The 27,866-nt window shown below is 38.3% G+C and overlaps 2 protein-coding genes across 4 annotated transcripts in view; both read right to left on the bottom strand.

Annotated features, from left to right (window-relative positions):
• The window catches only part of gab2 (GRB2-associated binding protein 2), a 35,341-nt gene extending 15,997 nt beyond the window's left edge, over nt 1–19,344 (bottom strand). For all 3 annotated transcript variants that reach the window (XM_085131047.1, XM_085131048.1, XM_085131049.1), the window contains exons 1-2: nt 18,465–19,344; nt 4,195–4,495 (exon numbers count right to left, since the gene is read on the bottom strand). In XM_085131047.1, the coding sequence (XP_084987173.1) occupies nt 4,195–4,495; nt 18,465–18,536 (373 nt within the window). In that variant the 5' untranslated portion in view covers nt 18,537–19,344. The remainder of the gene's footprint in view (nt 1–4,194; nt 4,496–18,464) is intronic.
• A 104-nt stretch (nt 19,345–19,448) lies between these two features.
• Nucleotides 19,449–25,084, bottom strand: nars2 (asparaginyl-tRNA synthetase 2, mitochondrial). Its single transcript, XM_085131050.1, has 14 exons — nt 24,747–25,084; nt 23,706–23,815; nt 23,481–23,601; nt 23,242–23,382; nt 23,076–23,156; nt 22,863–22,957; nt 22,506–22,638; nt 21,885–21,983; nt 21,738–21,775; nt 21,574–21,640; nt 21,327–21,464; nt 21,104–21,201; nt 19,760–19,786; nt 19,449–19,670 (listed from the first exon to the last, which is right to left on the bottom strand). Exons 1-14 carry the CDS (start codon nt 24,906–24,908, stop codon nt 19,526–19,528), a joined length of 1,455 nt encoding a protein of 484 aa, XP_084987176.1. The 5' UTR covers nt 24,909–25,084; the 3' UTR covers nt 19,449–19,525.
• Nucleotides 25,085–27,866: the final 2,782 nt, after the last annotated feature.

Genomic DNA, 27,866 nt, shown 5'->3' with positions numbered 1-27,866 from the left:
AGTCTCTGTATGACACAAAACACGATATCTGCATAATTTAGTATTTGTGTTTGTATGTCTCTGTCACATTATGCAATTTCCATAAGAGGAAGCAACTTCTTATTTGTTTTCCAGCCTAGCTTGTTTTCTTTCAAAGAGGGAATTCCCAGTCTGTTAGATGACACACTCACGTCATTGCTGCAGCTGCCTGCTAAGAGAAGAACCCATAAAATATCTTTACAGCTAAAGGATGTTTATCATATTTGATTTTCTGTTAGCTTCAGTGAGCATCCACATATGCTAGCACCTTCATGAAAATATAATCACAAAACACACAAATGAAAGATTGAGCAACCGATCAGATTTCAGCAATTAACAACAGTTGATTTGTTGCATGGTTAAATGGCTCACCCCCACGAGTGCTATGTGTTCATGGTACGATAGAGAGGTTGCAGGAAGAATACTGATGCAGGCACAAGGTCACAAGGTTGCATCGTTACTGCACGCCTCCTTGTGACCTCAACGTTTGCATGCAGCCCATCATTGGGCTGCATGCAAACAGGCAGTTTCTTCCAGCTGGAATGTGCTAAAAAAAAAATAAAAGAACTACCACAAGGCAGGAACGTGTTGTCAGAACGGTACTAAAAATTTTCAACAGCAGTTTTGGTTATTAGCTAAAATATAATCCAGACTACTTACATCCTTTTTTGACCATAATTACTGGCACTTCTGTTGGCAGTCAATTATCTGTGGTTGACAAAAGCCCAGCTGGGGTCACTAATGGCAAAGATACTTCCGGCTGCTCCTTTATTCACATAAAGAAGCCATAGGGCCTAGCTCCTAAAATTTTTTAAGAAGTATTATATAAAAAGAAATATTCTGCTTTACACTACTTACTACATTACTTTTGTATTAAATCAGAAATGTTCAGTTTTATGTATTATTAACTTGAATGAAGGTTTGCAACCGTTTTAGAAAAAGGTTCATATTTTCCCCACTTAAAGAGAATTTCACAAAAAATGTTGTGGTGACGGTGGTTATGCTGTTGAAATACAAGACATTTCCTCTTCAGATGCTACGAGACACAATGTGGTGACAGCACTGGTGAGTTTTTCTGATGTTCTGGACTGGGTGCAGTTTGTACTTTGCTGTTAAATTTTTATCAGAGCAAAAAATTTAAAATAATGTGCTTATCTGAACTCTTCTAAAGCACTAGGCCATACTACTATTCTTGACTCTTCATCTACTACGTGACCTGAAGTCAGGCGATTGTTCAAGGATTTATGAGTAGGCACATTTGATGATTTTTGCATTAAAAAACCGCATGATTACTGACTTTACAAATAGTAATAAAATAGTAATTAAAAGAAGCACATTACTATAATGTGATGTCAGCAATGCAATACTGTTTTGTAACACACACAAAAAATTCAAATGTAATCTTTAAACAAATAAAAACTCTGGATATAGGGTTTGTAGAGCTTTTAAAGCCCTTTAAGGTAAACTTTAGATTTTGCTCTGTATAAATGAAGGACTTTACAGGGTACATCACTGGATCTTGGAGTAAAAGTTTTTTTTTTCACATTGAGTCCGAATTCTTTACTAATTGTATCAACATGCCCTTGCTTTTTCAACAGGACAGCAGTTCTGAAAGGCAAAATGTGCAACACAAGCTAACTGCACAGTGGGCGAGTGTTGATAGATGCAGTTGAAGACGTGATCATTTATTTTCACTGAGACACTGAGAACAAGCTGATAGCAAACAAGGCACCAGGCAGGCGGTACTACCAGGAAAGGAAGGATGGATTTGCATGAAAGTCAACAACTTACTCCCTGGAAAATTCTGACCTGTGCACGAAACTCTTGTGTAAAGCTAGTTTTACAAGGAAGTTAAATGTGGACTGATCTTGAGATGTGTGTGGTGATAAATTTTTGTATCTAGTAACAGATGGGAAAGAGACCAGGATGAAGAGGCAATGCTATTTAATTTAAAAAAAAAAAAAAAAAAAAAAAAAAAAAACCACACACAAAAAACAATAGATTTAGCTTGTCTGGGTGGGGGAGGAGTGATATACAAAATATTTTAATCTTCAAAAAAAGACTCCTTTTATATCACACATAGCTACAACACCTATTCTATTGTTACGCTCCATTTTAGCCCCTGTATGCCCCTCCCAGCACGTCAGCACACATGATAATTAGCCAATATCAGTTATTTATGTAACCACGGTAACCCTTTGAGGTACTGTTGACTGCGAGCCATCAGTGTAGCTGCTAAGAATACCCTGTAGCCACAGGTGGCTACTAACATTTAGAGTGGTTATTTTGCATTTAAATATTGCAAAAATAAAGTAACGTGCTAAGTTTTAACTCATGTAAACGGTTATTTTTGTTGTCATAAAATCTTCACTTCAGTGGTTTACATTAGTGTAAATGGGCAGCTTTTATTTCACTACTTTAGGCCCCTATAGTAATTTTGCCATCTCCACCAGTACTGCTGTGAAAACAAGCCAGAAGCATGACTGTATTAAGTCCCGTGACCATTTTTTTCATGGTAATCAAATTTTGCTCGCTGTTGTCAATTATCACCCCATCCAATTATACACTGAACATGACTTCCACGTAGCTACTCAAACCAAATATGGTCACTTTCAGTTCAGAAACAATACCAAACGCCAGGACAGCAATGACCAAAATGCCAAATGCAAAATTTAAAAATAGTAGCCGACAAATGGTACTGTCATGAAGGGGAACCATGGGAGCACAAGAATTTTTAAGAAAGATGAATCGGATAAAATCCCCCGAACAAACATTTTCATGCCCATCTCCAGCATTAAAACACTTGAGGTACTTATTAGTTCTAGTTTGCCGTGCTAATTAAAATCAGAGTTTATATGAAGATGAAAACCCTCAAGCACAAACAATACCAGGAATCGAGATTCCTTCAAGTGGCTTTTCAGAGAATTCACTTAGACAAAAAAGGATGTTAAATTACAATTTAACATCTAATAGTATAAAAATAGAACCTGACTGTCACTGACTAAATAGTTCTGTGAATACAACGAAATAGTTACTTCCCTGTGAAAAGGCTGATGTGGTGTGCACACTAAAGAGGCTCTACTCACTACAGCAGTTGTCATGACATACACACTTTCCAAACCCACTCCCTTAGCCTTATTCTGCTGGCCATAGTTGATACAATTTCATCACAGGACTTTCATAATTATTGAACGTGAACCAAAGAGCTCTCCTCATGATGTGAGGATTTTTACACTCTTCCTAGTTGTTTTTAATTCCACACCTGGTCATATTGCATGTTACACATGATCAACCATGTGCACAAAGACTAACGTCCACCAGCTGCCAGATGGCGGGAAAACAACAGCAAGAATATAATCTGGATAGGTTGGAATAAAATAATAAAAATGCAGAGCATCATGAGCTATAGTAACTGTAGCTACATATTTATATTTACTGTAACTATGGAGATATTTTTACATACACCAAAAATCTTGATCTATGGATTGTCATCTATAAAGGCAATCCATTCACATGTACAATGGATTGTAACTTAAGCGGTACCAAAATCTATATGAAAAACAAACTTTTAAAATATCTCATAACCAGAAAGAAAAACATTCTGGATATAAAAAAGTAGAGGGATGACCATTTCTTTAAAAATAAAAAAAATCTATATCAGTCTCAGACAATGTGTCTATTTATTTGACAGAAATGTTACCATTGACATTATGCGGTTAAATCTCTGTTCAAAGTTCAAATAACATGCAAAAGTACAACAGAGGATTCATAAAAGACAGATGACTATATTCTGCTTTATAAAACTGTATTAAACTGTATACATTGTTATATGATTATTTTTGGAGTGTTTATTTATTAAAACCATTGGGTGATATTTTTAAGCTTTCCTGAAAAGCAGAAAAGAAGCAATGCATCCCTTTAACATCTTAAGTGAGTTGTTTTTTGGTTATTTTGGTCTGTAAAAGATTTTTTGAAAATTTGAATTCAAGGCAGACTAAATAACAGACCAACAGCAAATTAATTGTCTTGGCTAGCCCAAGAGATAACACATGGCAATACAAAGTAAAATTCTCAGAGATTTATTTTAGTGAATTAAAGATTTTAAAAAAGAGGATAGAAGGAAAGACGAACAGAAACCGAGGCTGATAGATGAGCAACTGTGTTTCTGTTCCCTACCGTGGCTGTCATCCGACTGGTTGAAACCACACAGGTGGCAGATGGAGCGGACCCACTTGTTCATCTCTTCCTCAGTCTCAGCTACAAGATAGAAAGTGCGGTCTACAGTCTTGATGTCAAATACATAGCTGTCCTGGAACTCCTTCCTCTTAAAGGTCAGGCCTGCATCGACCTGCTCACAGCACTGCAGGTCGATCACCCGTATGGGCTTCTTAGAGTGATCATTCTTGTAGTACTCCAGAACGTCAGGGTCACCACTCATGCGGCCACTGCGAAGTATAAACCAGCGTTTCTTCCATGCCTGGAAATGAGATTGAAAATGTAAGAACGTGAATCCAGAACAAAACAAAGCAAAACAAAACACTAATACCAAATTATACAAAAGTTTTATTTAAAAAAAAATATATATATATATATACAGACATATATACAAAAATATATACATCGTCATATATACATATATATAAACACACACAATATATAGTTGGACTGTAAGTGTTGCACAAAAAGACAAAAGCTATTTCTGCACATATGCGGTTATGTGTGGTTTGTATGTGTGTTAGACACTGTGGGGTGAGGGGGCAGCAGGTGTTTGCTCTCTCCCAACGTATTTCCTGTGCCGATATCCCTCCTTAGGCTGAGACTAGCAGCGCTCCTCTAACACAGCTTCAGACTGCAGCCTCCTGCCACCTTAAAAACTGGTAATTCACGCTCCTTCGGTCCAATCAAAACCATGCCACTTCTGCAAATCATCGCGTCAATTTTTGTCTGAGTGTAAATAAGCATCGTGCATCGTAACCACACGAAAAGCAGCAAAAGGTTCATATTTGATCATGTAAACAGCTATAATAACAAGGGAACTACAATGTCACACATTTCACACCATTAACATTGTTGTATGTATCAAATGGAAACGAGTAAAGGAAGGACGATGGCTTTCAATACAACAGTTCAATGTAGTTTTCCAGTGGCTGTCTAAAGGGACTCTGTGTTCTCTATGTTCAGAAACAAAAGAGGAAGATAGACCAGGAAGGCAAAGGAGGAGTAAAGGAGGGTTGGGGAGAGTAGGGGGAGACTTTTGGACATTTGCCATGATGCACTTCTGCAAGGCAATGTCTCACGTTCAGGCTGCTGACACACAGGATTCTGCAAGAACTCTCTCTCTCTCCATCAACACAGACACTGCTGCAAGGCTAACACCTCCCCCCAAACAGACACACACAACAGTCTCTAGTGCCTTTCAGAAAGATTCCTAACCTCCTTGGAAAATAAGTATGCTAAATGTTTTATTTAGTTAGACCATTACTTCTGTGATGCAGAGGTCAGATTAATGGATGAAATAGCTTTGATATCTTTACCCTGCCCATGAAAACAAGCCTCAAATGCCCAAATCCTTATCTCCAAGATAGAAGACACCTCCTACATTCTAGATAGCAAATTAAAAAGCAAAAAAAGCATGAAGTAGTTAAGCATTTTGGTGATGTGAGAAATAAAGAGAGAAAAAAGAATACATGTATGGATAGCAACAGGGACCCATAAAGAGATTAGACCTGTTAGTTTTATGAAAAGGTGGTTGCTACTGAAAAGTAAAACTTAGGAGAGAGCTGCTGCAATGCCGGCCTACATGCCTGGTCCAACAAAACGACCTAGACTGAATACTACTAAGACGAACAATCAATCACAGGCCCTTTGAGAGACCTGGAAAAAATCCAACATGATATTCCTTCTCGACTTCTCTAAGAGGCGTTAAAGCAGGCTGCATGTTCTTGATGCCATTTAGCACCTTTAGCCAAAAAGCTTAGATGCTGAAAAACCAGAAGCACGCCCACAAAGTAGGAAAAAAAAAAACTACATGTAGAAAATAGCAACTAGTGCAGCTGTTCCAATACCTCCACCCCAACTCACTGAACACAGTGAGACACAGTCAGGTATTGAAGTACTTTGTGTTTGAGGAAAATGGCCATGGGGTGATACCTGACTTGCAAAAGGTAACCAATGTTATCAAGCTTTTGAGACCAAGAGAGAAAGTACTACTAATTTAGCAAAGCACCAAAAACACCAGGACCCAGATCTGCTCGAACAGTTCAAGGTGGATGAGTTTCAGTAACAACAACTAAAGTATTATCCTACTGACATTACCACCGTGAAATGAAGTATGTCCCATAGGCTAAAATGTTTGCAATAGCAAAATGCTTAACCTTATGTAATGTAACTAATATCACACCTTGTGGTAACATTAGTAGGCCAATATTTCATTCTGTGCCCCGTCAACAAAGTATAATGTTAACACTTTAAATAAATACATTTTTAAGCACATGGGATAATAATAATTTTGTTGTGTTATCAAAATGAGTATTGAGAACTGTATAATTCTACGCTTATTGGTTCCACCTATTATATTTGTGTCATGATCTTCCTAGAGCATAGTCATACTACCTTTCTTTGATCAGATGCACAACTGACGCCTCCAAATTTATTTCAAAGATATATCTTTCTAAAGAGATTTAACCAAATGCATCACTTAGATTTGCTATTTTATGAATTTGCTGTGAGCTGTTCCCATTTTTTTTGTAATATGTACTTACTAAAATGTTTCACAAAATAATGTGTTAAACAGTGGTGTTTAATTACGATAAAGTACATGAGGAATGACACGTTATAATTCGCTTTCTGAGACAAGCGTCATCATACCAATGGTTGTTTTGACATTCTTTCTTGAACACATACTCTTTTCAGTTTTCTTCCAGGAAGTGCAGATTGTTATCTTATATTCGGCGTCTAACTGAAGTTCTCCCGAGGTACTAGTTTGCAATACTGTCTGTTTATTTTCTTTCAGACTGATGAACTGATAAAAGCTGTAGGCAGTATTATCTTAATAGTCTTGATAGTACAGCTGTGCTGCTGTACCACTAACCCCATATTCAGGAAGTAGAAAGAAGTGTGAACAACATAATCAGCAGCATCTTCATGAAATGTAATACTGTGAAACATGTATTAGGTCATTTCTTGCTATGAGATGGGTTTTTTTAATGTTTACTGATACTGATAATAATAACAAAGGTTGTGTGGAAACTATCAGCAGTGATACTCCTCAAATTTGAACCTAAATGCTTCTGCTGGCGTATGAACTTATTTCACAGAAATAAAAACACAGGGGAGTTATCACACTCCTCCAAAAGAACCAAGCAGAGCACCATTTAAAGAAAAAAGAAAAACCACAAACAAAAACAAAGTTCTGCAAAGCTCTTTGATTCAATGCTATTACAGTGCATTAAAAAAAATCTCCATAACTCTTGCGAGCCCCATTTAAATATTTCTGCCTTTTCTGGAAAGATAGAGCATCACTTAATTGAGACCTGGAAAACTGCCCAGTTTCAAGAGGTCAGTGCAACCCAGTTGGGTTATTCCAACCAGCACATTAAAACAGGACAGCTCTCAACAACAGAGTGAAGAAAATTTATCTAGAAATCTTTATGCTAATCAGAACATTACTCAGTTGTTGGGAAATGAAGCTGTTGCTTACGAACAAATCACAACTCGCATAAAATAAAGGGGAAGCACTAAAAACAACAGTTACACGTCATGTTAAGCTTCCCACGAAATCCAATATTATCCTAATAATGCAACTGGCACTGTAGCCTCTTTCCCAGTGAACTAAATCATAAGGGAGTAAGACACAAGGAAACGAGCATACCCACCCCACTGCCTGTACTACAGAGCATGTCTAAGCACATCAATCACACTGTAAGTAGTGGGAAACAAGGGCTGAAGCTGTAAAAGTAGTCTGTATTCTCCCATCTCTCTAAGCTGGATGAGAGATGTGTTTAAGCTGCATCAGTGTTTAGCAAAAAAAAAAAAAAGGGCGTCTCAGCACAGAAATAATGCCATAAATAACGCCCTTGTTAACAACTAGACCGGGTAGTTCATGGGACCAGTGAGAGAGCTCACACACATCACACTCAAAACTAACATGGTGACAGAGAGCTGCACCATTGTCTGAGCAATGTACTGCAAACTATACAGGACATGTGGCATCTCCCATGTACTAGTATTATTTCATCAAGTCAACGTCTAATAAAGAAGAAGCAGAAAACAGGACAACACAAAAATGTTAATGCTAGTGAAAGCACAACAGCCAAAGTTTACCCCCCCAACCCCTCCCCTGCATGAGCACTTTAAGGTTTCCAAGAATTCAATCATTATTATTCGATCATCCAATAAAAGCTTGATATTACCTTGTTTCAGCAGTGTCGTTTGTCCTGTGCTGATGGCAGCCGGCTACAGATACAGAAACAGCAGCGGCATACAAAAGACAATGTGTGCATGTACTGTAGATGGATAGGAAGGAAAACACTCAATACCAAAACCATACAAAACAATTCTATGACTGTGGTTGCATCTAAAAATAGGACTAAAACTAGCTAATATTGCTGGCTCCTTTTGTTATTTAGGATGTTTTTTTTGGCAGACTTTGAAACCAATTGTGTAGGAAAACAAACCGACTCAGAAATAAGCTCCCACTTCACAGAAATAGAAGGACGCAGTTATCTGGTATGTGTTTTATATCAAACTTAGCATCATAAATACAGTGTCATCCAAAAATATATTGTACTGGCTCGTCTACTGTAAAACACAGTAAAAACAGGCTCTGTCTGATGTACGTGAACAAATAGAGCCTCGCAGTGCCAATTACACAGTCTAATGAACTTAGAGATGGCTGTGGCCTAAACAATTATCTAAGGTGTGCCTTTTACAACACTACGGCAATACATAGTGTGTGGTTAGTAGTAGGCTGTGTCAACAGGCTGGATGGCGTACATCAGTCAACATGTTTTTAAATGTGCATGAGCAAACAGTCATGACAAACTATGCTATCCAAGCTAGGGGTTAGAATAGTCTTATTTACATCTGGTACTATTAAAGGAGTGAAAGAGGAGACAACAGGTTGTGTTTCTTTGACTGTACCTCCTCTGGTTTACCGGATGCTGTAGTACACACACACACACTACACAGCTGCACAAACACTGGCACTGTAGAGCTGCAGCAGACCCTCTGTAATCACCCTGTGTGTCTTTGTGTACATTTTCTAATCTACTACCAGCTTTTATTATGGTCACATTGTGGAAAAGGGAATTACATCATGTCATCTTTACTTGGTTTAAGCTGAATTGGACACCTCGGCCGGCGTGCCCTTGTTTAATAGCGCTCACACACTAAAAACACCTGAGAGACGGCACGAAAACAAACAGGTGCTTGCTCATTGCCAGTGAAGTTAAGTAAAAAGTGATAAACAGGATTCGCTGGTCACTTTTACCTCCCATGAAATCTTATTTGTGAAATTCATTAATAATACTAGGCAACAAGGAGTGCTCATACAGTGTTAGCATGATGTAGCTTTTCATTTCACTCATCCTAAGCAACTGTCAATTATAGTAGCCCTCCTACAAAAAAAAAACCCTACTTATCCTATAACAGTGAAATGAAGGAGGAATATTTAATACACAATACTTTAATTTTTGTGCCTGTCATATGCTGCTTGATTATGGTTTAAAAGAAAAATCTTTCAACAAAAGAACAACAGCGAGGATGACTTTGCAACATGTGAATTAGGAAGGACAATGGTTAAAATGACCGTGACTCTGTGAGTAAATGCCTAAACACTTGTGATTCCAGTTTATGCGAGAGGAGACAAAGCTGGATACACAATGACAACAGAGCCCTGATTATCCCGTCCCAATCAATAGCAGGTCACACATAACAACACATTGTAGGAGCAGGCTGGAGTTTGAGCAAGTGAGGGAATGTGATCGAGATTAAGCTGAAGAATAGCACACGGCCATCTACACAGCACAAAAACACAGCGTAATCTGAATTATTCTCGAAAACTCCCAGAAAACAAAACAATGACATACTCAATCTGCAAGAGAGGAGAATGATAATCCACTAAAAGTAAGTTTGTCTTGTCTGTGCTTAAAAGGTACCATTTATCTGTATTTATCTATACGACATCCATTTATATAATCTTACATAAGCCACAAATGATTCTTTGGAAGCTGTAGAGTTTACATGGGTTCTATATTGGCTCTGAGTAAGATGTTAAGCAGACAAAGTTTATAAAAGACATTCTGGAGCACTTGCAATAAATTCAGGTTACAAACAAAACGTGCCAACAGTATGCATCGTTAGCCGCTACATTTACTGAGTCGAGAAGAGTGGGACGCAGCTTTGTCCCGGCCTTGTGCCCAGTAAGGTAAACATGAAAAAATGTTAAACAGAAGAGTTTCTGTGAGTATAAACTACTGGGGAATATAGCAAATGCATTAGAGCACTCCTGCAATTTAAATCAAACCACTCAAGTTTCCCAATAGTCAAAACACTAGCCTTGGAAGGACAGCAGCTGGAATACATAACACATAAAGATAAGGCCTAAACATGCCCATAAATTCTCATAAGTTAATAAAAGGTCAGAGGTGAGCTAGAGACTGCAAATACAGACTAGGTCCTCTGAACACAGCTTCATATGCAGAGTAGAGCCTCATACCTTTTAGCTTTCATAACATTTTAGCAAATAGGATTCCAAATACCACGCCATCACATCACTATGACAGACAGCCTCATCGCACAGGTGTGACGATGATCAAGAGGGATGCAACATTTGGTACCTACTGCTCTCATTCACTCGCTTTACGGGGGCGATGATCTGCAAAATCTGCAACACAGCCTTTGAAAAACAACCTCTAAAAAGCTCTCAGTAGATATAATCAGCCTCAATTGATGGTTGAACACTTGCATCATTATGAAAATGAGTAATCGCTCGTATCAGAAAAAGGCTGGGCTTATTTAGATGAGCCCACCCTGACAGTTTAACTAACGGGAAGCATTATCTTTAATCAGAACTCTTTGTGTTGCTTCCTCTGCCATCTGCGTCAGCTTGTACACGTCTACGCGAATGTGCTGTGAACATCTCCTGATCTTTCTAATTCCTTGCAAGGTGGTTTTATATATCTTATATATAGTGAATTAGACGCCTCTGGAATGGAAGTGGTCCTGTGAGCAGAAACATTTCCATACAAGGAGAAAATCTGACCACAGTGAGGTTTTTGTTGGAGAATCACTCAAATGGATTCGCAAGCTACATGTCTATGAGGCCATGTGCATCACTGAAGTCAGCCACTGACATTTTTGTCAAGGTCTTACTGAAAGTTTTATGTAACACAATATAGATGTATTTTTTTGTTTGTTTTGTTTGAGAATAAGATGATCAAATAAATTAGCATTTTAATTTCACGATGCTGCTTTTTAATGACCAACATTTTTTTTTTTTTTACAAGTTCTTTTATTATTTTTATGTGCTCAGTTTTCATGGTCCAGCTCACAACTGACTCCTTTTGCCTTAATGGTAAGAATTTCTTTTTTGTAGTAAATATACAGCCACTTTGCCGTGTTGCTATAATTCGTGGTGTGAAATAGCGTTTGTATTTTTAAATTTGGGAAAAATAAACTTTAAGACTGGACAAAACCTCAATATAAACTTTACTTAAGGCAGCAGACAGATGATTTGCAAAATACTAGTAATTAAGCTATAATTGAAAGAGACACCAATGTAGTACATTTAATAAGTGGCACATTTAATGAACATTTTACAACTTAAAATGAATAAATGTAGTTGTTAAATTAGATTTACAAGGCACTAATTCCCAACATCCCGGCTAACTTTACATTAAAACTTTACATCCCCAATATTACACAGAGAAAATCAACGAGTCCCTCTGAGCAAGCACAATGACTGTGGGGAGAAAACTTTCCTCTCACATGAAGAGACCTCCAGCAGAGCCAGACCCAGAGAAGTGGCCCTCTGCCTGGACCAGTTGGGAAAGTGAAGAAAGAAAAGAAAAGCACAGAGAGATGAAAACAGACAAAAATAAAATAAACACTTGGCAGGTTTCTGGGTCCAGCAACAGCAAATCAGGGACAGACTTGATCTAGAGCTATCAATGACTGTATTAAAATACATATTATTTAAAGTTAGGTGCTAAATACTTAACATTTGCTTTATCATCTTGACTTTTTTTGTGCCAGAAATAATCACGGTGAAGATCCCTAAAGAAATCATGTGGTTACAGTTGCTCCAGTAACAGACTGAACAGAATTACATAATACAACATATTAAAAAGTCACAAAAATAATAATACTAATATTCAAGAAATTAAATATATATATATATAGAAAACTGTAAAACGGTTATTTTCACTGTAGATGATGTGCAAAAGGGTGTAACTATTGCACTGTGCACTGTGCATTAGATGGAGACATTGTACAGGGAGATAGCTACTGGCAGGAATGACTTCCTGTGTCGTTTAGTGGTGCATTTAGGTAATCTCAGCCTCTCACTGAACATGCTCCTGTGACTGGACAGCACGTCATAGAGTCGTCATGGACGTCATATCATTATCCACGTTGTCTTTTGCATGAACAACAAACGGAACCAGTGGGAACCAAAAATATGTTTTCAGCAACACTGACATAACAAATAAATACAATTTCTGAATTTTTCAACAAAATGCCCAACTAAAGATAATAAGAGGAGATATTCAGAATTAACTGCCCCATCAAAAACAAAACAGAACAAGCTCAGGGAGGGGGTATCAACCAAGCCTCCAGATTCCAAGATCTCAATCCAATCGAGCGTCAGCTAATGCACCTGAACAGGCTCAAACCGTGGAAGCCCCAAAACATAACCAGCAGTCAATGTCCCTGCGCCAGACACCACAGGGTATTCCCAGGAGACACATGTCCATGTCTCAACTGATTAAAGCTTTTTTGGCAGCATGAAGGAAAGCTAGAAAATATTAGGCATCAGGTTTTAATGTTAGCTCTGTGGTGTAGTGCCCTAGAAGTCTATATTTACACACTGGTTACAAACATTACTCATTAGTTTATTCTTATCTAGACTCAGTTATTGGAAATTTCAGTTCCTATAACTGGCATGCAATGACTCATCCATGTCTAGATGTTCGTATGAAAGAAATGCCTAAGTGAGGTGCGAATGTAGCGATGATGATGTAAAAGCTTGTATTAGAAAAAGCTTAAGCTTAATTGATTTATTCAAATATTAATATTTTGTCTTTAACTCTTTTAGCATGTGACTTAGAATGATGTGAAAATCATCTATTATTAAAAAAAGCATTGTTATCAATAAAACGTGTTAAACTCCCCCATACAAGTAGCCAGAATTAGAACACGTGATCTTATCATAAATATAAGACAAAACACTTGTTTTTTCCAGTGTATTACAATGTCCTCAAGCAAAATATTTACCAATGCCATATACAGAAACATATGCATGCTTGTCACTGTTTTCATTATGACTGCCACAACCTGCACCACAACCTCAACCAAAAGTCACTTTGTTTTTCAAACTCCTACAAAGTACTGCCGAAAGGCAATGAGATTCACATAAAACAGAGACAAAACAGTCTGTGTTTTGGCATATTTAAATTATTTACTACACTTATATTTCATGGTATAAACACATTAACAACCCCTACAAAACTTTCTTAACTGGTAAAAGTTTGGCCAGTGCCTTCCCACCTGTTTTTTTCCACACATGGGTGCATTCCTCAAAGCTCATTCGAACTATCAACCACACTAATTTCTCGAAGATATTTAATATTGAAATTTCAGTGAACGACACCTTTAAGATTCCACAGTTTGATGAACATCCAAAGAAGTGTGACAATATGAAAAACAAGCTGCTGTTATTAAAAAACAAAACAAAAAAACAACCACCTACTTATTTGCTTGCTGAGTCAAATGTATGCTAGAAATACACATTTTTCCATCCTACCTTAATCTCAGTGTGTGGTATTGATAATCAGATCATTTCACTGAATGTTAAAAATATTCTAACTTGTGGGCGTAACTTGAATTATACTTAGATGTATGCCTCCGTTTGCTGGTGACAACAGCATGACAGCTCACTTGCTTCAGGAGGACGATCTAATGATAGTCATATGACATCTAAGTTTGAACTAAACGCGTGATTTTTGTCAATTACTCTACATTTGGATTTAATCAGTACAGAAACTAGATTCCTCTAAATGGAGAAAAAACTCCACACGTGGGTGAACATGAAACTAACCGGCATAAAGTTTATGCATGCACAACTTGCAGATGACGTCAGTGCATTTTTTCCTAGACTGCTTTTACCACTTGGGTCAAAAATGAAAACAGAATAACCACGAGAGTTGTTTAGGTCAACTGTTTATGATCAAAGTTGTTGTAGTCTGACTCATTTTTATTTGAAGCACCATTATATTAGACCATGTGCGCTTTCTTAAATGTCATCAAAAAAGCATAAACAATCTCACTGTTAGTCCAAATCACAAAAAAAAAAAAATCAATAGGCTCTAATTTCCTTCAGAAGGACGCTATTTTGAGCTCGGCTCTTAAGGCTTTCATAAATGGAAGCGCATTTATGTACGACTCACCAATTTAATTACTATTCCTGTCATGGGACTTTTCGCAATACTTCCTGTAGGTACCATCCAAAGGAAGTCTGGCATCTGCTATTGGTAGAATTACATTCTACAAGTTCATGGCAAAGCAGAGTATGGCATAACAAAGTTTCAAATCAGACCATGAAAAATAAATATATATTTATAATCTGCATTCACTTCATTTAATGGACTGCCAATGAAAGAACACCAGACAAAATATATAAAAGAACAATCAGTATAACCCACCAAGCAAAACTAAAAATAATGAACAGATTATAAAGCAACAAAAAAAAAAAAATCACAGGTCAAACACAAGAATTCTTTTAAGTGAACATATCTAATGATTTTAGCAAAAAAAAAAAAAAAATCATTAGATATCAATAGTGTCACTTAAAGCCACCCCAGTGTTGTGGGGGGAAAGGCCCACAGATGAGATGGAACAAGGAAAATGTCTGTGGAGTGCCGGTTGTCTGTCAAAGCAGGAACTGGGAGGTGTTTGGAGTTGACCTCTAAGGGCAAGGACTTCCCAAAGCCCCTCTGCAAAACAACAGCAGACCCGGCAGCTGACAGTGGGACACAGGCTGCTGCTCTGCTATGCCTGCCTTTAAACCTCACTGACTCCCCTCATCTCTCTTCCTCTCTTCTCCAGCGTGCCATCCACAAGGGAAAAAGTGCACAGCCTTTTAAAAGGGCAAGCGGGAGAAAGAAGACGCAAAAGATATCACCTTGCCGATACGATCTGTCTGGAATGTAGCAGCGCTTTACTGTATTTGAACAAACACGTCTGTGATGTCAGGTACAACAATGGACAGATGGGAAGAGTTTAGCAAACAGCAGCTTGATCAGCCGGAGAGCAAGAAAGACAGTTTTTAATGTATGCAGTGTGAGTCACACTGTGCAGGATTAATATAGACAACTTATCATGACACATGTCAATACTGAAAGTATCTATTTAGGAAGAAGCCAAAGATTTTTTTTCTTCTTTACAACAAGCCAAGAAAAACTAGTGTAAACTTTAGTATTATTATTTGCAATGTATTGATTTTATAATGGGAAGATTGTTTAGTACACAGCAGCGACACGTAGAAGATTGTTTGTAGCTTCATATAGCAGACATGATTAAGCTCACTGTCTGACCACCAGTGATGAGTAAAAATTACCTCAGCCGAACTATGCAAGAGGAACTGGGAACACACTGGATTCGTCAGTTGTTTTCATGTTCTCGCTGCTTATTCTGGACGTTGTTCAAAAAAAGCAGCTGGGCCACTCCCACCCCCAGCATTAAAACACTGCCCACCTCTGGAACCTCAATCAGCCCCGAAGAGGAGATAAACTCCAACCAAGTGATTTACATTTAGACTGTGACTTTTTTTTTTGGTGGGAAAGAAGTGAAAATTAACCACACGTCTGCAAAGCCACTGTCACATGTTTGAGAGGGGCTGCATTTGTGAAGTGAGGAGCTGTTGTACAGTAAGTAAGTCACTGTGGCGAGTGATTCACATATACAATTAGAAAACCTTAAACTATGACTAGTCATCACATTGCATAAACATGCTGTCTCCTGTCTTCTCCACTAGTTGCATCCATGCTTTAACTGGCAGTGTTTTGCTTTGCACATGATTTGCATGTCGGGCCTGCAGTGGTAGTACCAGTTTTTACTCTCGCCCTACACCGGAGCAGATTCTACACTGCACTAAATGAGCTATGTGGCATATTTTCAGAAATCATCTGTGGAAGGTCGCGGGAGACGATAAATACAACGACCGACTATTTCATCAGCTAACTACTGATTAACAAACACAGGCCTCAGCTGGTTTGGGAAGGGCACGGTGGTACAAATGGTTGAATATTGACAGGGAAGTTGTTATTAAGGATTAAGATATATTTTCATAAATAATCCCCTCTGATTGGCACGACTGAACTGAACATTTTAACATAAAACATGGCAGTTACGGCTCCAAAACAACACATTCCTTTCACCTCTTCTACTGACCGATCAAAGTTGCTACCACGTTCTCAAGCACAGCACACCTTCAGGAATGTCTGGAGTATTGTATCTGAAAATATCCTGCTACATTCACGTAATTGCATCAGATGACAGCAATACTGGTAAATAAATGGCCCTGATTGTCCATATAGCCTGACTTTAAGTGGAAGGAATGTCAGATGGACAGATGATCGCATTCACAAGTCTGCCTGTTCTGGACACTCCACCTCATGACTCTGTTTTCTGGCTGAAACGGTGTTTGTGTAGTTGTTTATAGGTTATTTTTCAGGGTGAGAAGCAGTGTGAGAAGGGCTCCGAGGCTGCTCCCTGCTTTCTTGCTTGCAGTCCATTATGTGGGCTCTATCTTGCCTTGAGAGTTTTTTTTTCTCTCTCTCTGGTTGTTTATATAGTACTGTAACCAAGCAATTTTTTTTCCTCTGTAGTATTGCAGCTGCCTTTCCATACTGTCCATGGTGGTCTCTGTGTAAACATTAGCCAGCTTTAAGTGGAAGACAATGACTAAATGACCGGACAGCATCTGAAGACATTCAAGGATGGATTTCCAGATGAAACAGAGAGATGACATCATGGCAAAATCAGCTAGCAGGAACACGGAGAGGCCTGGTAACGCTACACCATACAAAAACAGTGGACAGCTGTATTTATAGGAGATTGTCTCATGGCTCTATCTGCCTTCATAAATCCTATTATCTGATTTGTAGCCATTCCCCTGCCTAGCATCCAGCAAGAGACCAGCAGCTTTGGCTTATATAGACTTATCAAAGCACTCAAGTGTTGTGACATTAGTTGACTTGGCTAGGATGAAAACTGGTCACATCAGTTGTTGATTAGACATTACCTCATCATATTTGGATAAAACCAAACGACAGTTTGCGTGCATCTCAGCTCTTTAGCCAAAATTATAGACAGCTGTCATCTATTGCACAGGCTTACCTCCGTGTTATTATCATACATCCCAGCGGGTGGCCTTTCATGTAAAATCTGCTGTCATTTCATGATTTTAGTGGACTCCACACCAAATTAGGACTATAAGACTAAAGCACAAATTCCATCACCATTTTTTACTAAATGATGTTAGTTTTCTAAAATATTGCAAATTGTCTGCTGTTTACAATACAGAAGCAGTTAAGTGAGGGTTTAATATCAAGTGGACCTTGATGGGATGGTTCAATAAATCCTGCATAGAATCAATAATGTAGTACTCAGTATCCTCTTGTTTTGGTTTGTCTATATCTATGTTAGATGCACACACGCACACACACACACACACACAACTGTACAGTCAGAAAGAGTGGAAAGATCACAGGAAACACAGAATACTGTCTCATCTGTGGGACATAAAGGTTTTAAAACTTTGCCCCTTTACACGCTCTGTATTCACTGTTCTGCCTTCAGGCTTACATTACAGACCATCAAAGATCAGTAATCATTACAAACATTAGTTTGTTCACTGTGCAATCGGATTAAACCCAGGGACCTTTGAAAACCTTTTTGTATTTATTATCATTTTTTGTTGTTGTATATTAGTCGTTTCTTTTATTATCTGGGCGTGATGCTGTAAACTGTCTTCATGAGATCTTTACAAGTTAGAAAAAGGATGCACCGGCTACAAGTAAACTATACGAGTTTGACAGCAGTTACTATCAAATGACATGAACACAAAGAGTCACTTTGGCAGAGTGAGAAAGCAGACAAATCGGGTAACTTCTGTACAGATCAAACTTCTAAACGTAGACGAACTAAACGGAAGTGGATTCACTTACATATCTTCTGAGTTTTTTCTCCGGTGGTGATTTTCTCAGCCAGCCTTGGAAGATGATTTCTCCACCGCTCATGTTTGTCAGTGTCTGCTGCTTCTTCTCGCTCTGAAACTGCGGTTTGCCACTAGTACATGATGGCTCCTTAGGGCTTGCCTGTTCAAAGTGCTGTCGGGGTTTGGCTCTCCCTGCTGCTGTCTGCTCCCCCCATTTGATAAAAATCAAAGTACTGATGGTCGGAGATTTAGACAGTCGCTCCCAATGGTACCGTGTAAAACAAGAGGCGTGCAAAACGGTGCGATTCTGCTTTTAGGCAATTACGCACGACCGGCTGACGAAGAGCCGCCGCCAAACTCAACTGATGCAGGGTGAGGAAGTATCATAGGGTGTCTGCAGTTTGTTTTCCTTAGATACCACGCCCACCGTGAATAGAGGGATGGGCTGCACTGGGATGAACAGGATGGGGGAAGATCTGCTACTAAACAGCTCCCCAAGCGACTCCAGATAAAACAATATCAATTTGTCTCTAACACAACGAGCAGATCTAGAAGCGATTTGCTGATATTTCAAACCCCGTACATTATTTTCTCTAAATAATAATAAAATAAAAAAAAAGTGTTGTTTGAGCCCATAATGTGATCCAAGTATAGTTCGAAATTATGACAGACAGAAGGCAGTTTCTTAACTTTCTGCGTTTTGGAAAAACAGATAATATGGATTCAGGTAACAAATTTAACTTGGCAAAAAATTGGCATTTTCACACTAGTTGAAATGGGAAAAGGCACCATCTGGTGGGAAGTTAACATCTTGCTCTTAAAACCAACCTTGTTGGAAAAGTGAACCAGAAAATTAAAGTAACCAGCTTCCCTAGGAAGTATTGCTCATGTCATCAAGTATCCCTTGAAAACTAAAATGCATCAATTCAAATTCTGGCAATGAGCAATTCCCATTATAGAAGCAAACAGAAATAAACAAAATGAAAACAATCCAGAATATTACATTTATTTAATGTTTTCAAGACATACATAACTTTAACACATCCAAAATGTTTTGAATGAATTGTTTTTTCACAGAAGACAAGAATGAGAAAATCTCGGGAAAGGAACGACATCTTTTATGTTGTCGACACCAAGAATGCATTGCAAATATCGCTCAAATCCCAGTCCAAAGCCGCCATGAGGGACAGAGCCAAAACGCCTCAAGTCCAGATACCTGCAAAATTCATAAGTGTTTTTAGACTTCTTTTAATGTCCATTAAAATATCATAAATATACAGATGTTTTTTACTATTATTACTTTACCAGCTATAGACGTCTTCTAATCCAGCCCTGGAAAAAAGTACAATAATTGACATGAGATCAAGTTCTACAATAAATGCATGATTTCAATGGTTTTGTCCACTGCTGCATGAAAGTGCCACACAAATGCTCCGTATTTTGCACAGTACAATATTTTCTTTTTTGTTTACAAACACCTAAATTCCTTTATATAAATTAGAAGAGATGTGATTAAAAAGTTACAAGACTCCACCCATAAAAATAGAAAAACAATAATTTATGTAAAGCTGTCTGAACTCACCCATCAAGGTCACCTTCTTGTTAAACTCTGGAGCACTTGCAGCACTGCTTCTAATTTCATATTGCTCCCTAGATGTCCTGTTCTGACCACCTGCGCACCTGAATTTTCAACATGAACCTTAAACTTGTGCAAACATCAACGTCCGTGACACAACATTTATGTCAAGGATCCTCATTTGTAATGGTAGCTAGATCTCTGGGTAAGACCCAGTGACCCACAGGAGATTTTAGTGGATGTGCATGCAGTGTCGATGTCTGAAGATGATCTATTAGGTCAGGAGTGCGAGAGCAGGCAAGGTGTTTTTTGATTTATTCCTTTATTTTAATTCATGTGCAAGCTGAATTCCTCCCCCAGGGTCAGAATAGCAATGCAGAGTTCTACAGTAACATCTTGAGATATCTGAGAGAGGAAATCCAGCTAAAATTACTTCAACTTCAAAGCCATAATGTATCTTCACATAGTGCAATGAAACATTTTGTTTGGCCACAGAAACGCAGGTGCAGCGATATTCTTGCCAGATTTGCCCCTCTGCAACTTTGTTCTCTTCCCAAAAAGTTAAAGGTCACCATTTTACCATATCAGAGGAGATCCAGCATGCATAAGTATAAAGGGACTGAAAACAGACACAACCTTGGACAGGAGATCAATCAAATTTAGATCAGGTATGGTATCTTGATTTTTATGGGCAGAGTCATATAACTTTATGATCAAACTTCAGAAATAGCATGCCATAAAAGTTTCCTTTCAGTGTAATATCTTTAATGGGCAGTGAGGTAAAACACTAAGCCATGCAAAATAGATGCTAACCCATCTAGTCTGATACAACAAGATGTGTCAGAGACAAGGGAGGGAGGGGGTGAGGAATGGGGGTACAGAGCATTTTCTTTATTTTAATCAGCCTCCGCAAGACTTAAACTGCACCAGCTGGCCCGGAGTCTCACAGGCAGGATTATGACTGCTCTGAATGCATTCAGGAAAAATTGTAAAGCAATTGAGGATAAATTGAAAAATGTAGTCGAAATCTTTTGGCACAAGCCTTCCTATACTCGTGGAGTATGAATTCTTACTCTTCCAGCCGAGCACTCAGGAGATTCAGCCTCTCCTCTCTTAGGGAGCCCCCACAGAGCTCTCCAACTCCTGGCATAAGAAGGTCCACTGCAGCTGCCTGCACAACAGTCAAAATCAGCTCAGATATGCAAATTACTGAAATACCCTAACTGACACTACAAAGAAGGAAATGAGAGGTTAGATCATTCATTCACCCTGTTATACAGTATAACTGACTCTTACTGTACGCTCAGGATGATCCTGGTTGTCTCTTGCATAAAAAGGCTTCAGATCATAAGGATAATCAGTGACAAAGACTGGAATGTTGCCACAGTGTTTCACCAGGTACTTCTCGTGTTCTGTCTTAAGGTCACAGCCCCACTGTAGAAAAGAAGAGCCGTGTGGAATAAACTTGTTGTTAGCAAGCAGAGTGTAGAGAAATAGATCTAGTTTGCAATATCAACATAAAAATGTAATCATTGCCACTCACATCTGTTGGGAAGGCAAATCTCTCTGAATTGCGGCGCAGGATGTCTATAGCTTCTCTGTAGGTAATCCTTAGAAAAGACACCAAATATTCCTTCAACTTTTGTCTCCATGTTATTTATGTGTTCCACTTTTTAAATGTGATATACAGAAAAGGAATAGACTTACACAGGAAAGCTATTCTTTAGCATAGCATCTACAGTGTCCTTGAGATATATGAATGCAAGAGGAAACACATAAGTTGAGCTAATAATGAAGTCAGACAGAGTAATGGCTGGAGCCAGGTTATGTCCCCAAGTGTCCTTCAGGACTTACCCTGTGCCCAGGAGTCACATGCTTGTGAAACAAATCCACATCCTCCACACAGTGAGCCAACACATGCTCTGTGGCAAATCTGAACATGTCCTCCATAACCTAAGGAGCAGGCCACGTTTAATAATTAAAGCTTTCCCAGGCAACTGTGCACAAGGGCAACTTTAAAAGTCACATGGGGAAATTGCAAAATTTGAAGTTCAGTACACGGAAATTATATGATGACATCAGTTCAGTTTATTTTAGATGCTTTTCTAATCTTACTGATCACACAGAACACTTAATACTACAAGCCACAATTAACCACACATGCATACAGCGGTTTATTCTGTACCATTTCAACACTTTATTTACCTCAAATCACAACCACTAACCTAGCAAGCATGTCTTTAGACTTTGGCCTAATATAGGATGCAAACTTTCAAACAAAAACTGACAAACAGAACAGCAGACATCTGTGAATTTGAAATAAGGGAAGCCGAATTAATCTATAACCAGTACAGAAATATGTAGTATAGAATAAAAAATTTAACAGGCTTAAACATGTTATTCAATGTCCTGTTTGACTGACAAATAGCATTTTGTATCTGAGGTCGAATACAGATCAAATATGACATAGCTAACCTTAGTGAGATCCTCTAAGGACTGTGTGAAGGAGATCTCTGCCTCTACCATGTAAAACTCAGCCAGGTGGCGTCTGCTTTGGGAGTTCTCTGCACGGAAAGTTGGTCCAAATGTATAGACTTTAGAAAAAGCCCTAGAAGAGTATGAGTTATAAGTAGAAACATACTTTAGTGTACATAGCTGAATACAACTGATATGAATATGTAAGCTTTAGAATGTGCAGAAATTGATAAAGTAAAATGAGAGTAAGAAAACCAATACGATTAAGCACTTAACATCCAATAGTTATGTAGTGACAACAACGTAAAGTAAGTTGATTTCTCCTGTAATTTGTCAGCTTTCTGTAGTTTACCTCACCCTGACACCACTTCCAAATGAAGTTGTCCAGACACGGTCAAGTAGGCTGGTACAGAGAAAAAGTTCTCTCCTTCTGCATAATCTGGGCCTGATGGCTGTGTTAAAAGCAGGGATTTCAAGTTTTCAAACAGTGTCATAAATCTGCTCAGACTAAAGCACAGGGCTTTAACTTAAAAAAAAAAAACAGAGCTGTTAGTGTGTTTAGATGCTCACCTCAACCTGAAAGAGCTCTCCTGCCCCTTCGCAGTCATTTGAGGTGATGATTGGAGTGTTAATCTCTACAAAGCCATTGTCCTGGAGGAAAAAAGGTAAACAATAAAAGAACCCAAAAAACTCTTGCTCCTCATTTTTTATGAAACTCCTCCACTGATGTTCTCACCTTGAAATATGAGTGAATTGCTGCAGTGGCCTCACTTCGTATCCTCAACAGGGAGCTAAAAGCATTTGTTCTGCACCTGAGATGAGGAAATTGGCGAATATACTCAAGGCCATGTCGCTCTTTGATTTTAAAGGGAAAGTCCTTAAAAAGAAGAATATAAAACAAAATACAATAAAACTGTGATTCCTATAGCAACCATATAAACAGTTACAAAATGTGTATGAGAAATTTGTTCTTACCACAGGGTTACATTGTCCAACTACATTGATTTGCTTAGCATCAAGTTCAACTGGTTGTTTTTGGTGTGGACTTTTCTTAAGAATGCCCGTGACTTCAACAGCACTACCAAATGTGAGCAACCTAAATTTGTGAGAAAAACAAAAGAATATTTTAAGCATGCACTTTTCATGTCAGAAACTCTGTGGCAAAGGATTGTCTATAGGGAGTAATGCCAAAATGCTTACGGATCACTCAGCTCTGAACTTGCGACAACCTGCAATGACTGCAAGGAGCTCCCATCATTCACATGGAGAAAGACATTGGCTTTCTGAGCTCTAACCGAGCGAACCCATCCCTAAAACAAAGACACAGAACAAACTACGCTCAGCTATTCCATCTGGTAAAACAAAATGTGCACATTTTGCATACATAATCAGGATGTTGGTAATTTGAGAACTCACTTCTTGTTCTTTCTCAACATGGCACATAAATGCATAGAATGTGGTACGATATTATTTGAAAGTAAGTGAGAAAGTGCAGCATTAGGCATTGGGGTATGGGTGTTGTAATGTACTGGTACTAACAATAACCATGATCACTTCAAATGGAATTCTGAGATCATCAAATTGAATAATGAATTAATAATATTGCACTTAAGCAGATTATTTGTGGATTTTGTTTACATCCGATATGTGGAAGTGACCTTGGGCAACATATTGTAAAAAGAAAACCCTCTATGAATGTGTGAGTGGTCAATAAAACTAGAAAGATGCTACAAAAACGCAGCTCATTTATGTTTATACAGTTATTTTTATGGACTCTTTCTCTCCACCTAATAATACACTTGTTTTGAGTGTAACTTAGAGGCAAAACAAAATGTTTTACTACAGTCACATAGCGGCATAGTGAAAATATGATAATGTGGTGATGTAACAGATTTTCAGCTAGTGATGGCTGGGAGTCAGCAAAAAAATATTTAGGGTTAGCAGTGGTTAACTTTCACAAATACCAGTTTAGTTTGTCGCTACTTAAGTTTCACGCATGCACTCAGGCAAATTAGCATAAAGTGGTTTTTACAAAAATTGTTATTTATTTACAATTTTTTTACAAGTTTCAGCAGAATTTGCATAAGGGTCAAGATTTGTTTAGCAGATCCTTAGCAATCACATATAACAAGCCACCATTGTTGTGAGTTAAGCTGCAAATGAGCTGAAGTTCCTGCGGCAGGGTAGATCGCACAAATAAGCGTAGTTACCAAAAAATACTAACCAATAAACATAACTTACCTGAACTTTGATGTTAGATCCTAATTCTGCCCCAGACAGCGCTTGGGACACTCTTAGTTTAGTTGGTGTATTCTTACAATAATGTCTAATTCCTGCCGCTATTCCCCGAGATACTGAGGTGGCTGATGCAAAAGAAAGGACTTTAGCTGCCGACTGCAACATTGTGACAAATGCTGTTGTTAAAGACGCAGAACCTGCTAAAAGTACAACATGCTACTATCACAATCTGAAGACTCAGAAGACAATATATTTAACAGGTGTATTAGATGCACCGCATTTTGTCTGGAGTTGACTTTCAGATTTCACGCTGTCTGAGACTGAATGCAACGCTTCCTGTTTAGGTCTTTCGCCATTCGTCCAATCCAGTCACGTGGTTTATTAAACTCCAATCACATTTCTGTTTCTTGCTGCAGGGAGTTGTAGTGTTATTTAAAGACGAACGTATAAAAAAATTTACTCAGGAGTTGGTATTATTATTTTTCCACAGACATTGTATTAACATTGGATTATTTTAAATTAACAGTATAATTTACATTGTTTAGTCGTATTTATTTATTTATTTTCTAACAGGGGGAACCATAAAACATGAAAATACTATACACTGTTCAAAGCTTTGTAAGAACCTTTGCTGCAATGCCCCTCTTACTCCCCATATGAGTAATGACGGATTTTGTGATCTTGGATGTAAAAACGTGTCAAATGTCCCATTACCAGCTAAAATAAAAAGAAGGGGGAAAAAAAATCTGTCTTCGGGTAGATTGGTAGAAGATTTCATGCAAATGTCAGTCAACCCCGCTAACTTCCAAAATATTTTCGGCTGTAAAGCGAACACATGTGGAGTGAGTCAGGAGTGTAATGAAGCAAGCCGAACAGCTATCACAGCCACGTGGAAATGTTCTTTAATCTTTCGTGATGTATCTGCCGTCAGTGTGGGGTTCATTTGCGCGTAAACCTCGTTAATTCAATACCCACAACGACACTGGGTCTCTTTCCACCATTTGCTGCTGGAGTAAATCAGATCACGCCAGCAATATAATAAGATGCCATGGACTATTATTCACCTGGTCTCGCCTGTCAGCTTTGGAACCCCTGACCAGAGCCGGGTGTCTCCACCTCCGGCTGCTTATGACACATCATCATTAAACTCAACATGATGCATTTGAAACGTTAGCAAGGTCATTGATATTAATTATCTCCAGCCTGGATGGAGCAGTTATGTCCATGGCCTTATTTTAACAGGAAGCAGAACAATTCTATTTTTTGATTAATTGACAAAAAACATAAAATGCTTCCTTTTTTTTGTTGTCATTTTTGGCATCTGGGTTTGAAACCCGGTCAAAATCCGCCCCTTTCAATACACCAAAATTAACTGTATGAACTGTATGTATCCTCCTGTCAGAATAATGAACTGGTCTCCGTTTAGTTTAATGTCGCGCAATATCTTACTCTACCACAAGGTAGTGCTGTAGCTCTATGATATTTCTTCTCCCTTTAAAAATCCCCACCTAGTGTAGATTTATTCATTTACCCCCGAGTTGCTTCCAATATATTATTCATTTGCAGCTCCGAGGCCTACTGAAATGAAAGCAAGCTGGCATTGTTATGTTCTCTCTGCAGTTCTACCAACCACAATGCAAAGGACCTGCTGGCTTTGGTTGGCAGCGGATAGTCCAGCGCACAGTCAGTTCACGTTGCATCCAAAACTGTTTTCTCCGCATCAACAGGAACAGCGAGGTTGCAGTGCCCACAGTGCATAGCTCTGATTGATTTGAATTTTTTTTTTCCGTGACAACTTGCACGTGGGAGAGATACTTGATGGGGTGTCGCATTTTTTATTTCCACAGATTCTCAGCCTCCCACGAGAACCACAAAACAATATATGCACGAAACTAGGTAAACACAGTATGGTATGACTTTAAAACTGTTGCATAACTACGGAAAAAATAAGAAGAAAAGGGGAGAAAAAAGCAAAGTAAAACGCTATTCCTTCTATAACAAGAAAAGAATTAAATAGTTCTCCCTGTTAGAACTGTAGCTCCTTCTTCTTTTAGCCTCTACAGGTAGGAGAGTTGTTTGGCAGCGGTCTGACAACTGCAATAGAGCTTAACAACTTGTTAAAATCAATACAAGATTAGTCAGCAAAACAAAGGATTTTGCTGTAAAAGCTTTGATCTCAGGAGGATCACTGAACTTGGAGGGCAAGTGCATCCCTATTGACAGCCTCCCCATGCCCCCTTTCACCAGCCTTCAGCTGCCCCTCCAAATATTCTGCATTCTCAAAAGGAAGGGTGCATTGATTTTATGTAACATGGGTCGTTAAGTGCTGATTAGACCATTATAGTGATGTGATTTCAGGGAATGGGTTTTGGTGACAGGCAGCCAAACACAAATCAAAAGGAACTAACAACCCTTACTAAAAGAGATTTGGGCTGCTGCACTGCTTTACCTATGACTTACTACTACAATACTCTGTTTGTGTGGGTTTATATGTAATGTGCCAGTTTGAGCAATCTCCAACTGAGCGAAAATACCCAAGTAAACTGCTCAAGAAATTCACTCTGAAAATGATACTAACCATCACAGATAGATCATATATTTGTAAAATATAAATGGTGTATTTGTCGTAGTGCTTAGATAACAAAAAATTCGGACAAACTCTTTATACTATTTTATAAAGCATAAATGCAACGGCTGCTGTTTCTCAATGCTCAGTGTTTGTCTACAGATTGGATATATTTTGATAGAAATATACACTATTAACACTATTATTTACACTGTTTAAGATTTTCCATCTAATTTGCTTGTAAAGTAACATTTATGAGCATCTTTTGAAACCTGTGTCTAGAAAATTCTGCAAAGAAAAGGAATCATAAAGACTATCTGACATCATGTTAGGCTTTCCCTCTCAAAGTGGAATAAATTAATCATTGTAGGAAAAATAACTGCAATTGTTACTGTGGGGTTGTCCCCTGTCAGACCAACCACGATGATTACATTCATCCTTTTCTGTTTTTACTCAGTGTGTACTTTGTGTTAAATGTGTTCCATACAGGGTCTGTTTTTTTTTTTCACTTTAATGGCAATCACCTTGTGAACACTGTGTTTTATAAAGTTCTTGCT

Source organism: Neolamprologus multifasciatus, chromosome 14, assembly GCF_963576455.1.
Source record: "Neolamprologus multifasciatus chromosome 14, fNeoMul1.2, whole genome shotgun sequence".
NCBI lineage: Eukaryota > Metazoa > Chordata > Actinopteri > Cichliformes > Cichlidae > Neolamprologus > Neolamprologus multifasciatus.
This window is presented reverse-complemented; position numbering and strand designations above follow the sequence as displayed.

Excerpts from the sequence above, each read along its gene's own strand:
- nars2 (XM_085131050.1), bottom strand. The coding sequence starts at position 24,908 with ATGTTGCAGTCGGCAGCTAAAGTCCTTTCTTTTGCATCAGCCACCTCA. Across the intron at positions 23,383-23,480 it reads TTGGACAATGTAACCCTGTG|GACTTTCCCTTTAAAATCAA; the intron begins GTAAGAACAAAT and ends CTTCTTTTTAAG. Across the intron at positions 21,776-21,884 it reads ATGTGACTCCTGGGCACAGG|GACACTGTAGATGCTATGCT; the intron begins GTAAGTCCTGAA and ends ATATATCTCAAG.